This window comes from Salarias fasciatus, chromosome 18 (assembly GCF_902148845.1).
Source record: "Salarias fasciatus chromosome 18, fSalaFa1.1, whole genome shotgun sequence".
Classification (NCBI taxonomy): domain Eukaryota; kingdom Metazoa; phylum Chordata; class Actinopteri; order Blenniiformes; family Blenniidae; genus Salarias; species Salarias fasciatus.
In genome coordinates, this window is record NC_043762.1 from 17,180,278 (window position 1) to 17,195,191 (window position 14,914).

At 38.5% G+C, this 14,914-nt stretch overlaps 1 protein-coding gene across 2 annotated transcripts in view; it reads right to left on the minus strand.

The window, feature by feature from the left end:
• The window catches only part of brinp2 (bone morphogenetic protein/retinoic acid inducible neural-specific 2), a 189,472-nt gene that overhangs the window by 55,470 nt on the left and 119,088 nt on the right, over positions 1 to 14,914 (minus strand). For both annotated transcript variants that reach the window (XM_030115651.1, XM_030115652.1), the window contains exon 5: positions 6,685 to 6,790. In XM_030115651.1, coding sequence (XP_029971511.1) covers positions 6,685 to 6,790 — 106 coding nt within the window. The remainder of the gene's footprint in view (positions 1 to 6,684; positions 6,791 to 14,914) is intronic.

The following is a 14,914-nucleotide window of genomic DNA, read 5'->3' on the forward strand; positions in this document are numbered from 1 at the left end:
TCATTTTTGAGCCTCACAAAGTATTAATACTGCAATACACACAACTTTTATACTCAAACGTTAACGAAAACACGTTCACACAACTGATAAATAAGAGGGTTTAATTTCTTCCTTTCACTAAAACTTATAAGATGCGCGTGAGCATGCATGCAGGCACACACACACACAGTCAGAGATCAGAGACAGTGAGAACAGTGAAACACTGGAGCGTTCAGGAAATAGATAATAGAGAGAAAGCTTTACTGCTTCCCTGGAGAAATCGCAGTAGCTTTTTTTTCGTAGTAAGCTTTACAGTCCTGCACTCTCACAGCAACATGCAGTCCTAGACGTTTTGGTCCTGTGACACTGATACTGATACTTCTACTGAGAAGCAGAAAGAGTCCAAAGACCTGATCTTCTTCGATGCTAAATGATTACTGGAAAGTGCGATTTATGACATTCACATTTTACTGTTCTACCCCATCTTCGGTCTGCAGACTCTTCTGAATTTCTTGCACTTCTTTTCAAACTATTGCTTTCACACTTTGTGGCTGATCATCTTCCAGTTTAATTTTGAATAATTGAATAATTTGAATAATCCCTGTTTTGCATGATTTCACTCACTGCATTTCTTCTTTGTTCATCACCTACAAAATTAATGCAAACTGAAGGCACAATGTATTTGTTGGCATAATATTTAGCTTGCTTCACAAGATCTTTGTAAATCAGGCCATTTGCCACTAGAATAGCTTAAATAGTCATGATAGAATATCTAAAAGTAATACAGTATACTGGGAAGAGCTCAACTTAATCTGAAGGCAAATACTTAAGGGTGACCTGTAAGTCTTTTCAAGGTCTCATTAAAAATATATGACTTTACAGACAAAAAATGTTGGTGTTTTTCCTATAAATTGGCCTTTAGAAATGTACCCACAGTAAATATTGGCTTCACTTGTGATTACACATGCCGGTAGAATTTGTTTGACGTATTTTTGGCCACTGGGCTCCTGAGCGAGTTCTAAAAACAAAATAGCAAAAGACAAAAATAGAAAATATCAAGCTAATTGCCCTGACCAGAGTAGCAGGTTTATTCCCTGGACACTTCCATTATAAAATTATTATAAAACAAACACATTACACAAAATACTATTAGTAAATTGAATGCAAATTTACACATGACTCACAATCTCAAATGAAAATTTATGGAAAAGAAGAAATTTAATAGCCGGGACACAGTTAACCTAAAAGCAATGTCTAAGTAAATTTATCAATAAAACTCCCATATTGGACTGAACTCAGCTAATGTAAAGTATATATATATATATATATATATATATATATATATATATATATAAAAGATGTTAAATGTTAAATGTTAAACATTAGTGCTAGTGTGTAATTCTGCCCCATTTTCCCAATACTGCTTTGTTTCAAATGTATGCCCTTTTGCACTTCCATGACTTTCTATCATCAGAAATAGTACAAGAACTCCCCCAAAAAAAGGTTTTGTAGAAGGAGCTTCATTATGATTTCATCAAACTCTCATATGAAGCTCATTCATCAACTTAGGGACTTTTTTTAAGACTGCAAATATGCTTTTAGACCTTTAAATGAATCTGTTTTCTCAGATAGCAGATGAGATCTTAAGATTAAAGCAAAGCAAACCTATAACATTGTCTCTAAACATTGTTTTCATAAACTGTATCATCAGTTGTTTTTTTTTTTTGTTTTTTTTGTCAATTTTTAAAAGTGCTTGAAATTTCTAATAAAAAGCAGGTACGCTCTAAGTATTTGAGCACAAATATTTCATCTAGGGGTCTCATAATGGATCATACGATTCAAAAGTTTGAATTTGCACTAATTTCCCACAGCAATCTTCCAGTTATGAGCTTGCTTCCTGCACGCCTGGGCCTCCAGTGCCCACAATAAAATCAGTATATACCACATATACAATCACATAAACTGCTTCGATGGTGCTACACAAGTGAGCCATAATTCCTGATTTAATATGAAGTGTTAATTGCAGGCGTGATGCAAAGCTATTATGATTTTCATTATTACTCTTTGTGTCGTTAAACGCCTCACTGTTACCAGATCCCATGCTGATAATATCCATCATTCCAGAAGCACAATGTAAACTGGCCGCATTTAAACCACACAATTGCCTTTGGCGTCGCAACAGGAAAGTGACCTATACATCAGTTATGAAGAAAACTTAAGTACCCAATATAAAGTACTGCCTCAATGAAATGTGTGATATGTTACACTTGGGATTCAATATAATCTCAAGGACAAATTTAAATGACTGGAAAGTTTGGCCTGTGTTTGTCTCCTTCCTGCGAGAGGCTACAGATCAACTGTTGTGATTACTCCTTATATGATAAGTCTTAAAGAAGGGGACAGGGCCGGGTGGCTCCGGATAATGGTATTTTGATATACAATTCTTTTCTTAGGATACTGTATTCATTTTGCATTCTATTTACACTCCTGATCTGTTGCACAATATGCCTATTCATTCACCGGACACCTCATTAGATGCATTTGTACAATCCTCTCTTCTATACAGCTTTTTTCTTTAACTCAAGGTGGCAGAGAAACACAGTCAATCCGAGCTGCTTATCCATAGAAATGGGGTACAACTCTCCATCACAGGGCAAACACAAGGAGACTGACATTCACACATACTCATATTCACACAGAACCACTTCCAATTAATATTACTGTATCTGCCATAAACTGTCTATTATATATCCCAACATATGTTTCTAACAGTGGGGTTACATACTGCAGGGTTACATACTGCAGTGACACTGAACAGCGCAGCAGTCTATAGGGAAGATTGCTGAATATATTTCTAGTACTATAATGTTCATGATGAGCAGGATATTATGTGTGAAATAACAAACTACAACTTTAATAATGAACATAATATAAAATGAAACTTGAACTAGAAGAACTCTGGTGAATCTAATCAAATATAATACGCAGTGAGATTCAAAACCCTGAGATCACATTGAAAACCTCTCAGATTTTCATGGAACCAGGGAAATAAAAAAGTTTGACAATGACAAAACCTTCACTGTCTGTGGATGATATGCAAATTAAGCAAGAAGTACCTCAGGCACTCGACTATTTGTCAGTCAGTAGTTCATACAGTCAGAGCCAATAGCCAATTTAATTTATTTCTACTGAAGGTTAAGATGATGCTGAGAAGGATTTGAGTAGCTAATGAGAGGCCTACTCAACTAATTCAACTTTAAAACATTGTTGCCCTGACGTGAACATGTCCGTCCCTCAAGTTTCCAGCAGAATATTGCTCATTAAGTGGTATCAAGGAGATCATGACAGCAGAACCCAGTGAAAAATATCAGCATTCAAATGTAAATCGAAATAAAAAAAGGAAAAACGTATTTTAAAATAGGACACTGCACTTTGGGCTTGAACTGAATCATTTGTAACAAAAGCACAGCAAGGCAAACCAAAAGAGGAACATCTAATGGAAATTTAGCAATGCAAGAAACAGAAGACTTCAATTAGCCAGAGTCCTGCCTGGCAGTGGTCTCAATAACATCTCCAAAAACGTAATCAGTGGGGTTATAAGGCTGTGAGTTTCAAATATAGAAAATCATACCAGATTTAGCAATGGTTGAAAAAAAAAATGTTGCTTTACTGATAGATGCATGCTTGGGAATTGAGGCCATGACTGAAGAGTATATAAATTATAAACAGGAGGTGGTACTGCAGTGCATCAAACCTATAATTTCCATCCGGCAGCATTTGACACACTCCAGCAGACTTCAGCTACAAATTCACAAACAAAGCTGTGATCATCATTTTTTGGTGCAGTAGTGATAAAAGAAGTAGAATCAGCTACCGATTTACTAATTACAGAACATTACCTCAGAAGCAAACAAATTAAGGAAAATGAAAAATAGAATGTATAAATCTAACAAAAAAAAAACCCTCAAAATTACTAACATTTGAAATACACAAAGTCAAAACACAAAGAGAGAGATGAGAAATGATGTTAATATAGGGCAGAAATATGCTGATATGCACGATATGTAACTCTATGATTGAAAAGGGCGGGAAAATAAGCCGTACAGGCACGGTAATATGTCAGATCGTGATATCAGGAACCTCACTGAAGCTCAACATAACTTCACTTCAAAGCAAACACATCATATTGTATTTACCCAAGATCATCTGATGACAAACCTGTCTTATCTCAGGAAATGTGTCTTCTTCCCTGTTAGATTTATGCTCCGGAGGTGGCTGATTCAAGCAATTTCATTTTCATGCGCATGCAAAACACCAATTAGCCTAAACAGGCACTTTTTCCTTGATTATTATCATCCCCTCTCATGAACGCAGCAGGGAATCTGCTATATTATTAAACAGGACTGCAGAAGAAATGAATCATGCTGCTGGAAAACATCATCATCAAACAAGCCACTGTGATCAATTCAGCATTTCCAAGCTAGTAAACCTGTGTGACAAGCTTTCGTTTTTTCTTTTTCGAGCTTTACATTTCAGGTAGATCTGTGAGGAGCACAGACTATGGCTTTGTATTGAGCTATATAATATGCACGAGTATATTTGTATTCCTGGACATGTTATCTCAACACCAAAATACTGCATAATGAGAATAAATGCATATTGTGCAATAAAAAGATAATTAAAGAAATAAAGAAAGTAGCTTGAAGAATGGAATTACATGTCCTGTGCCCACCCATACATATTTGGCTCACATTTATCACAACAACAAAAAGCTACTCAGTGTCACTGTGAGTGTATTTCACTAAAGTGTGTTGCCATTATGAGTTCAGTTTATCAGTGCTGGTGGACAAAATTCTATTTTTCCGTACTGTTGTGTGTCCTCCAGCTTGTATATGCTTATCTGGGCAAACAGCATGGATTAAACACTGAGGTCAGTCTGAAAATGTATTCTACACAAGGTGCGTTTGATTGCTTTAACTAAACCTGAGTGCGGACGTAATGAATGTTGTGTCACAGGAGAATGACCGACCTTGCAGATGCCGTCAGGATGAATACTGACATTAAGGAGACACATAGATTTTGTTCACTGTTGCTCATCACACATCAATAAAAACTCTCAGACAGTAATGAAAATAAATATGCAAATGATTAGTAAAGAAGAGAAAATAATCAGCGCCTACATCTAAATTTTTTGTCTGACTATGACCTGGATTAGATGAAGTTGTCTTTTTTTAAGTTTGATAAATATACCTGCATTTATGATTGCTTTGTGGAGATACGTTCAAAATAGCTGGACTGCAAAGATAAGCTCAGGTTCTTATCAAAGAGATGCTGATTCTCATGTAAAAACACGTAGAATGAGCAGGACACTTTTGATGCTGGTCAGCCAGTCTGATTTTCCGTGTAACCTTCTGTCTCTGAGTAAACAGGTGTCCTTTTTCCTGATGAAATGGGATATTGATCTGGTTATCCCTGGGAGATTAAATGGGTTTGACATTATTAACCCCTCATCATCAGAAAGGTATTGGATGGATATAAAAGGTAAATCCTAGCAGTTGACTTTAAATACATGGAATCGTTTCCAGTTTCCTTCCTGAGGTATGAAAATAAAATAATTAACAGTTCACGCAAGAAGATAAAACAAAAAAAACGAAAACTTAATATTAACTTAAAATTATCAAATATCTGTTTTCATTGGCTTATTTCAGTTTGGAGTAACAATAGTTCACCTGCACATAATTATCCAAGGAAAACAGTAAATATATTCTTGCATCTAACTCATTGTGAAATCTGTCACAAGTATGTTGACCAGAAAATATTGAATACATCAGAAAACAGAACAAGCTGTTGTATTTTAGTATTTTCCAGTCATTTATTGTATATTAGTGACACAAGGGGAAGACACACAGGCCTGCCGCTGTCTGTCAGCTTGGTGACAGTGTTGTACCCACATGTAGTGACTTGAGAAAGGTGTTCACATCCATCACTTGTAATCTGAGCTCTCTGTCACTGTGAGCTTCTGGCTCTGTTTATCCACCCCGAGTTGGCTGCCAGAGAGAGAAAAATGTACGTTCGAGCCAGTTTGAGTCCGTACTGCAAATGCTGGATATAGGAGGCGTGACTATGTGAGAGATATAAACCAGGGAGCCCACCACCTTCCGGATGAAAGCAAAGCACTTGTTTTTTTGTTTTTTGTTTTTCCTTTCAGCCTGATTGTACAAAAAGAGGCTTTAATCCCACTCAGGTTTCCCACCCAAAGTCACTGGTGATCATTTGGTCATGAGGATAATCAAGCAAGGAGGCCAGCCCATGTGTTGCCACTTCAGCCTCTCTCAGGCTCGAGCGCAGCAGGTGCGAGTGTGCAGGTTAGACCGAGGTCAGCGTGACCACATACGATCCATCTGCAGCCTGGTAAGATAACAGATTCCCCTTGAGACTGAAAGCCAGTCGAACAGAAACAGACATATAAACTACCGCAGCGTAAAGTAAAGGGTCATTCCAGCCAACTACTGCACACAGGAGGTGAGAGACTTGGCAGGGTGGCAGATAGAGGTGGCGTCAGTATGTGTGCTTAACTGTGTGTGTGTGTGTATAGAAAATCCTATTCTGTCAGTGGGTCTCTTCCAGGGCCAAGGCTGTGTGCATGAATTTACAATGAATATAAGTGTGAGTGTGAGCGTGTGTGTGTGTGCTGTCCAGCCTTACCCTTTAGGTGGATCTTATTTTCCGGGCTGTGCACCAACACAGAGCTAACTGAATCCAAGCTGTCGTAGTTACTGCAGCCGAGAGGGCCGGTCCTTGTTTCAGTTACCTAGGAAACAGAGGGAGGACAGAGCTGTTTACTTGCACGTAGGTATGCATCTCGTAATGCCACATTAGCTGTGAATGAGGCAGATGTTTGTTCTTGTTCCTGGCAGACTGGTACACAGCATGTAGCAGGTGGAGCGCGTGAAGGCAGGCAGAGGACTGGATGTGGCAAAGCCCTCTGACAGCAGAGAAAACTATCCCCATCTTTTGATTCACTCCCACACCTGCAGCCACAGCTGGCTGCAGTGTGTGGGCTGTCTCGCAGAGAACAAGAGCAAGGGAGCGAGAGAGAGAGAGGAAAAAAGTGAGAAAGCGAGCAGGTGCAAGTGTTTGTGAAGAAGGTTTCACACTTTGAAGAAGCATCATGAACGGGCAACAGGAGGGAAAAAAATAATAATTCTTTATGTTATGTTCGATGTCTGTAAAAAGGGCAGACTTGCAGGTAGATCAGATATCCAAGATTAAGATATCTAAAAACCAGTAAATGTGATGGTCGTGCCTACAAAAATAGCTGGCAGAATTAACAAAATGTAAAAGAAAGACAAGGCAAGCACATCATGAAATAAGGAAAGAATAAGCAAATGAAATGAGAAGCAAGAGTAATAAAGACACAAGAGAGCATCCAGGAAAAAAAAATGAGGAGGCCTTTGACAAATAGTTAATTTCCTGAGCGAATGTTCAGCATATAACAGAATAAGAAGATGGATAGAGCCTCTGGCAAAGCCACTCTCCAGCTAATTCAAGCTATTTGGCAAATGATGCAACATTTTCAAGCTTGCTCTCCTTAAACAAGCCCTGGTCTTCATATCTTCACACTGACATTGCACAGGAAATAACAGGGAAGAATAAGAATTACTATTATGAGTGGAAGTAACAGAGTAACAGGAGATAAAAATGTTAAGTGAAGGACGATTACTAAATGAGTAAAATGATATTTTGGGTGGTAGTTGTTTAAGATGATGATATAGTGGCAGATATTTGTTTTTAAAGCTGTAAAAGCTGAATTGTTTCCTCCCATTTGTGTTTTTTTAGAGGATGTTTAGACTGCAGATCAACTGGAATTCAGATTTTGCCAACAAGAGCTATTGACAAAAAAAAAAAGAGCACACAAACCAATAGTTGATTTGTACAGTTTTTCTTTGTCTTCCAGAAAAAATGCAGATTCTTTGGTACATATATAGGTAACATACTGTATGTTGCAGGAGTATGGTGTTGCACAGTGCTAATGTATGGATTTAGGTTTCAAGCGTTTTAAATGTTCCACAATAGATATGACATGCACACCCTAAAGACAATTCCGCTAGGTTTACATTAAACCTGAAAAAGCTAATGACTATCGCTGGACTTATAAATAAACGCATTAGCTCAACTGAAATCAATGCAGTACAGCGCCGTACCAAATCCTGACTGAGAGGTCAAACAGCATGTGAAAACAGGAGCTCAAACACAAGAAGCCGACGGACTGTAAACACCGTGGAAACTGGTGGAGTTCATTCTGGACGTATAGAGACACACTTCCTACAGTCTCACTATTGACTATTTGTGACCTGTGGCATCGTAGATCATTTGGAGGTGGCCTTATTCTAACAATCGGAAAGACATATTGGTGGCTATCATCATGGAGACAACATGAATTTATTGTATTTTAATTTAATGGCATGCTCGGAATATGAGGAATTTGCTTTCGTGATTTTTTTGGGGGGGAAACATAAATTAAAAACAATTACTTATATTAACATTACATTTTGCATATTTTTGCCCCATATTTAGAAGTGACCCATTTATATACAGATATTACAATACATTATAAATGCACATTTGGCTGACTAGTCGTGATGATTTTTGAGTGTAGGGAGGGAGTGTTGAGGCAGTCGGGTGACTGGGACTCATTGATGAGGTCTACTGCACACAGCAAAACACTGGTGGCCTCAGACTGCAGCCTGATACCAGAGGGGAGCGGCTCAACAGTCTGATAATGGAGCACAATTTCAATTAGAAATCAATTAAACTTCTGTGCATAGTGCAGACAATAGTGCAAATAAATTGTTTAGTCCAACTACAACTAAGCTGTGCTTGCAAACATAATAACATGAAACTAGAATTTGGCACTCAGAGAGCGCAGACCTCCACCACAGCTCAAATCAGTCACCAACAACAATAAGAACGCCATATATAATAAAAAAAACCATTTTACTTCTCCCCAACACAAACAATGTATGGGAGAAAGCTGTTTGTTCCATGTTCATATCTCAACGTGTTGCCTCACATTGACTGACACTCCGGAATCCCTCTATTTTTGTCTGTTCTGGATCCTGGTATCCGGAATACTTCCGTGATCTGGATCAGCAGCTGATATCTGTTAGAGTCATTGAAGAACTTACACTGTCATTTTTTTGCTAAGCCCCCTTGTCATTTATTGTTGAGTTATGCCCAACTATGTGAAAGACTGCCCTATCTCTCAATGATAAAGAATCCTTTAAAAAAAAATTCCTGGATCCAGACAGTGATCCGGATCATCACCAAAATTTAATGGATTCTAAGTTAGCCCAAGACCCCCCTTTCCACAAAGTTTCATTGCAATCCGTCCATAACTTTTTCCGTAATGTTGCTAACAAACCAACAAACCAACATGATTACATAACCTCCTTGGCAGAGGTAATAAGTTTACTGTCAGTTAAGATATTTAGGAGGTGTCGGTATTCAGTAGGATGCGAGCGATTTCTGATCCACATGATGCAACTGGGAAACACCAAGAGTATCTGTTCTTTAAAATTAGAAATGGGGGTTCCAGATCCTCAGTCTTTGTTTTCTAAGTAAATGAGTACAATAAAAGCGCAACCAAGCATCTCACTGGATCTTACAAAACAGGAGTAGTTCAGGGGCTTTGTTACACATTTTTAAAACCTGCAATTAATGCAGACCCAAGTTGATTAGAATACTAATTTGATCTAGCTACTTTCAAACCCCTCGTCAGTGGCAGTTTTTATCCACAAAGGACACACCAAACACTGGCTTTAATGCATCATGTCGCTGTATGTTTCTCAAGTTTGCAAATCCTGTTTGAATTTTTTTTGTTTGTTTGTTTCATATCCCAAGGCCTACACATATTTCACTTAGTCTCTTGTAACCATAAATGCATCAGAACTTTCAACTGCACCACACTGAATACACACCGGGCCTTTTTGGAACTTCTGTGAAGAACTTGAATAACAAACCACCTGAGAGCTGCCACCCACGCCTCTGCCTTTGTTTAAAACTCCCAAGAGCCTTTCAATGAGCGGAGCGCTCAACCTGGACCATTTTGTTGTTTTTTCTTTTTTTTTTTTTTTTTTTTTTTTTTACATTTTACAAAATGCATTAAACAAACACATTATACTTATCCAAAGATAATGGCATGTGTTCAACATTTTTATGCTGTTTTTTTTTTCATATATTCGTATTTGAACCTGAGTGTATTAATAAATAAGGTAGTGTGTTTGTACCCAATAAGAGTAATATAAACAATATTTATTATGTGATGGCACATTTGTTAATTCAGTTTTTTCTTTGGTACATGTTACATTACATAGACATGATAATGTTTCCACAAAGTGAACGACAGAATTTAAGAAAAAAAAAAAAAAAAACAATAAACATATTAATAACTAGTACATTTGTAGAGGACAGCGGCGTTCCAAGTAATTGACCATATATAATTGAATACAGGTCTTTTGCAATATATTTAAGACAGTTGCTCGTTTGCACTCAGGATTACATTCACCATTCAGCTGCTGGGAAAATGAACTGAACATGTATAATTTTATATTATTTAATGAGCTTTAATGGTTGTTGTTGAACAGAATTGTTCACAAGTATGACTTCCCTTCCGCTACACATTTTAAAGCCCTTTTTCACATGGACTTTTGTTCGCTAGACAGGGTAGGAGAGTGGTTCAGTAATGAGATTACACTGGGTATAACCATGGGATTATATGAGATTATAATATAGGATATAGGATAATATAGAATAATGCCTTAGTCTGGGAAATGTGATTAGTCATATGCGGCGCTTGACTTTCTTCCATCGTATATGAATCAGCCTTCATATGGGCATAAAAACTGCTGAATTCATGATCAAGGAGGCAAAGTCAAACCTAATTTTGACAACATAAAACATCTTTAAAGTTATAAATTATTGTAAAGGTGTAGAGATTTAGTACTAAAACTGGTGACTGTTTATAGTATACTGGTCAATAAAATCTATTTGTACAAGGAGTTTTTATCACACATGATGAAGCTTCATAGATGAGTGAAGTGCCTCTGTGTAGATTCTCAGCTGTTTTTAGCTCTTGACAACTGCATTGTTTTGAACATATCTTACCTTCTCTTCCACTCCCAGAGAGCAAATTACACACATTCCAGTTCCAGATGGTCTTTTTTTTTTTTTTTTTTTTCTGTCTGGCAGAAATGTAGTCTGCACTGGAATGTGTGATTGAGCTCCCTTCAGTTTATTGCTGGAGATTAAGATAATGCATTTTGCTCCCACCTCCCACTCTGGGCTGCGGGGAGCCCAGAGGCATACATGGACACAGGTCAAGTGCATCCCACTCAGTGTGGCTTCCTCCTGGATGATAAGACGATGGAACAGAACACGGCACGGCAGGTGGCCTGCATACAGGGATCCTCATTTAGCAGGTACACGCTCTTCGCTCAGTGAAGCTGCTCTCTTTGCGAACTCGCCATGCAAATCTGTGAGAGGGTGTTCATATTTAAAGAATAAAGTACTCAAGCTAACTATTCCATATGCACACTTTTATTAGCCATTATATTATTATCATTACAATTACTATTATTATGCTCCCTTCCCGTGGACCCTGGTTTGACCTTGTTTGAAAAATAATTTATTTGGATACCTGATACAAGCTTATGTTAAAAACAATATGTCAATGTAGTTTAGGGTAAGTTTCTGTCCTTGACACTTTCTGTCAAGCACATTTCTTTTTCTTTTGGCTTTGCTATTAAAGTATTTGAAGTCCACAGCTGTCATCATCCTGAGTCATCCCTCTCATTTCAGAAAAAGTGCAAAATACTGTTTCGGTGCTGACATGCAGTTAAAACAGATTGACTGAGCAACACAGCAGGGACTGATTATCCACACTTCAGCCGACGTGTTTGAATAGAAATAAAGATGGCAATTGACAGATGACATGATACTTCTTTTAAAAACATCCAAGACGTCTTTTGTAAGCTGTCTGTCATTTCATTTGCTGGAGGTAACACGTCCGCATGCAACACAAAGTCGTCTGAGCAAAAAGTGAAGCTCAGCACCGCTCCCCCTGTATCACACTGCGACTCGCCCGTGGCCTTGTGCAGAGTATCAGTGTGGGTGGTGGTTATTGTTCTGCGAGTCACTTGTCGGCTGAAGGAGAGAAAGCATCAAACAACTATATAACTGTTCACTTTTTCAGTGTGCGTGAGATGCACCTCTCGAAGGCGGAATTGCATTTTTCTGACACTTGTCATTGACATAAACTTGTGTCCCTTTGTATTTTACGTAATGCCTGTGTTTAGGTGAGCTCTTGAGGTTGTGTGTTTACACATCTTGATCTTGGATAATTTGCTCTAATGCTGACAAAGCAGTTGTTGCTTTCGGCACCACTCAAACTGAAAGATTAGTTACCTCAGTTTTGTGGTTTCTGTGCTCTTCCCGCAATCCAGAATCTGAAACGTCCAAATTTCAACAACATTTTTGCATTCAAGAAAGCAAATAACTCAAAACAGCAATAAAGCTACAGGTGACCTTACCATATTAACTTAAAGCTATGCCTTATTTGTGCCTTTCCTTGAATATATCAAAATTCCCTCCTGACATCAGCTGTCATTTACACGGTAATTTTGATGCTTCGTTCTTTTCAGTCTAAATCCCGCGGGCACGATTTCTTTCATCGCTGCCACACGATACAACAAGACCAACACTGGATCTCTGCTTTCCCTGTCACAAAACTGCTGAAAAATCTAAGTCTGAGCTGATGGAAGAACTTTTTATTCTTTAAAGGAGTTTGAGAGTCATTGGTATGTCCTTGCTACTGACACTTAAGTGTTACTCATGCGTTTTATTGAAATACGAGATTCCCTCCATGTATTTTCTCAATAGCCTGATGGGGGCACACAAAAAAAAGTGGCCCATTGAATTATACTTTATAGCACCTTTGTCAAATGCTATTTAGTATATGAATTGTTCATGTAATTGCAAGTTGGAGATGGGTTAGTGTGGTGAAAGCTCGCGATATACCCCATTATTCAATATTAGTTAACTTGCAAAGAAGCTCTTGTCTTGAGCCCACGCCAAAAAGGAGTGCAGCGCTTCTTTATAATCGAGGCTGATAACCAAACCTCATCTTATTGGGACATCGTCAAAATCGCCCTCTTCACCTGAAAAAAATGGCATTGTTCTTAATTTCCTCCCTCATCTTCAAGATTGCATTCTGAATATGCTGATAATTAAAACAATAAATACAGAAATAAAAAAACACACGGATATTCTTTTCAACACTGTATTACTCTCAGTCCAGCTCAATCTGACAAACTATCATATTCTTCCTAAGCAAATTATGACTAATGGCTTATCGCTGAATTGTGCTGCAAATTGCTCGAACAGATTTCTCACAATATCACTGCATGGATGGAAAGCAGGCTAACTGATTTTGTAAGAAGATCTTAATAGTCACCACTCGCATATTTATCTCCATTGTTGAATTTTCTTGACAAAAGAACACATATTGTTTGAGCACAGCAGTTAATCATCATTCTTTCTCTCCCTGCAAACACAATATAAAAAAGTGAATAAGGTTTGAGTCTATAATTAATCCGAAGAAGATAATGCTGTGTCTGCTCTGAGTTTAGGAAGCCTTTGTGTTCAGTGTTTCCCATGTGCACTCAGTCAAAACCCTTGTGCTAAAGTTATCAGATGCCTTGTGGTCTGTCTGAAAGTGACTTGTCTGTGTGTGCATCTCACCTTTGTATGCAGCAACTGCACTTGCAAAATGAGCCACCAGATTCAAGGTGCAGGCAAAGTTAGCATTATGCAATTACTTCAATCGGATTTGCTCTTTAAGTTGAAGCGTGGAAGCGCTCTCTGCCCACCTACACACCTGCTGCCATCACACACAGCGCACAGATCTGTTCTGAGGAGAATAATGCATTACTTGGCAATGCTTTGCTTCGAATGAGAGGGAACGCAAAAAAAAAAAAAAAAAAAAAAAAAAAATGTATTCCAACCAGGTATAAAAACAGTGGCGATAACAGGATTTAGTTTTGTGTGCTGTTTGGGTGCCTTTTTGCAATTACTCATGACAAGAATAATCAAACACCTGTAAGTTTTGGCTCAATGATGAACCACAGCATCGAGGTGAGTGGATTGTCGAGTGTCTCTCTGAATAAACTTAATTAACCAAACAAGTGTTTCATGTGCTTTGTGAAAGAATTCAAAAAAAAAAAAAAAAAACAAAAAAAAAAACACTTCAAATCAAGAGTTGGAGTACCTTTCAACAATATTGATGTGTTACACAAGCACATGAATACACAAAAAACAATAGACACAAACCAGTAACCCAGTCCAAATAACTTAGAAAAAATAGACATTTGGACTTTTGGATATACGGGCCAACAGAGAGTCATGTTCTAGACTCTGCTGACGTCAGAGCAGGAGGACGCCCCCCTCGTGTTCTCATTTGTCGGCTACCTGACTGGCAGGCCGCGGTACGTGCACCTGCAGGAAGAGTGGTCAGCAGCACCGGGGCCCCTCGGGGGGGGCCGTCCTCTCTCCCTTTCTTTTCTCCTTCTACACACTGAGACCTGTCATTTCCAGAAGTCCTCTGAATACTGCAGTGGCTGGCTGTGTCAGTTGGGGGTCGAACAAGTATCGGAGGAGGGCGGATAACTGTCGCCTGGTGTGAGCAGAGCCATCTGCAGCTCAGTGTGACAAAGGTCAGAAGGCTGGTGGTGAACCTGAGGAGGAGCAGGGTGCCTGCTGGGCAGTGTGGAAAATGTGGAGGACTGTTAATATTTGGGGGTCCTAATAAACTGGACTGGGTTGAGAACACGACTTAACGAACTCATCAGACACTCCAGTGACGTGTTGGAGATGGACT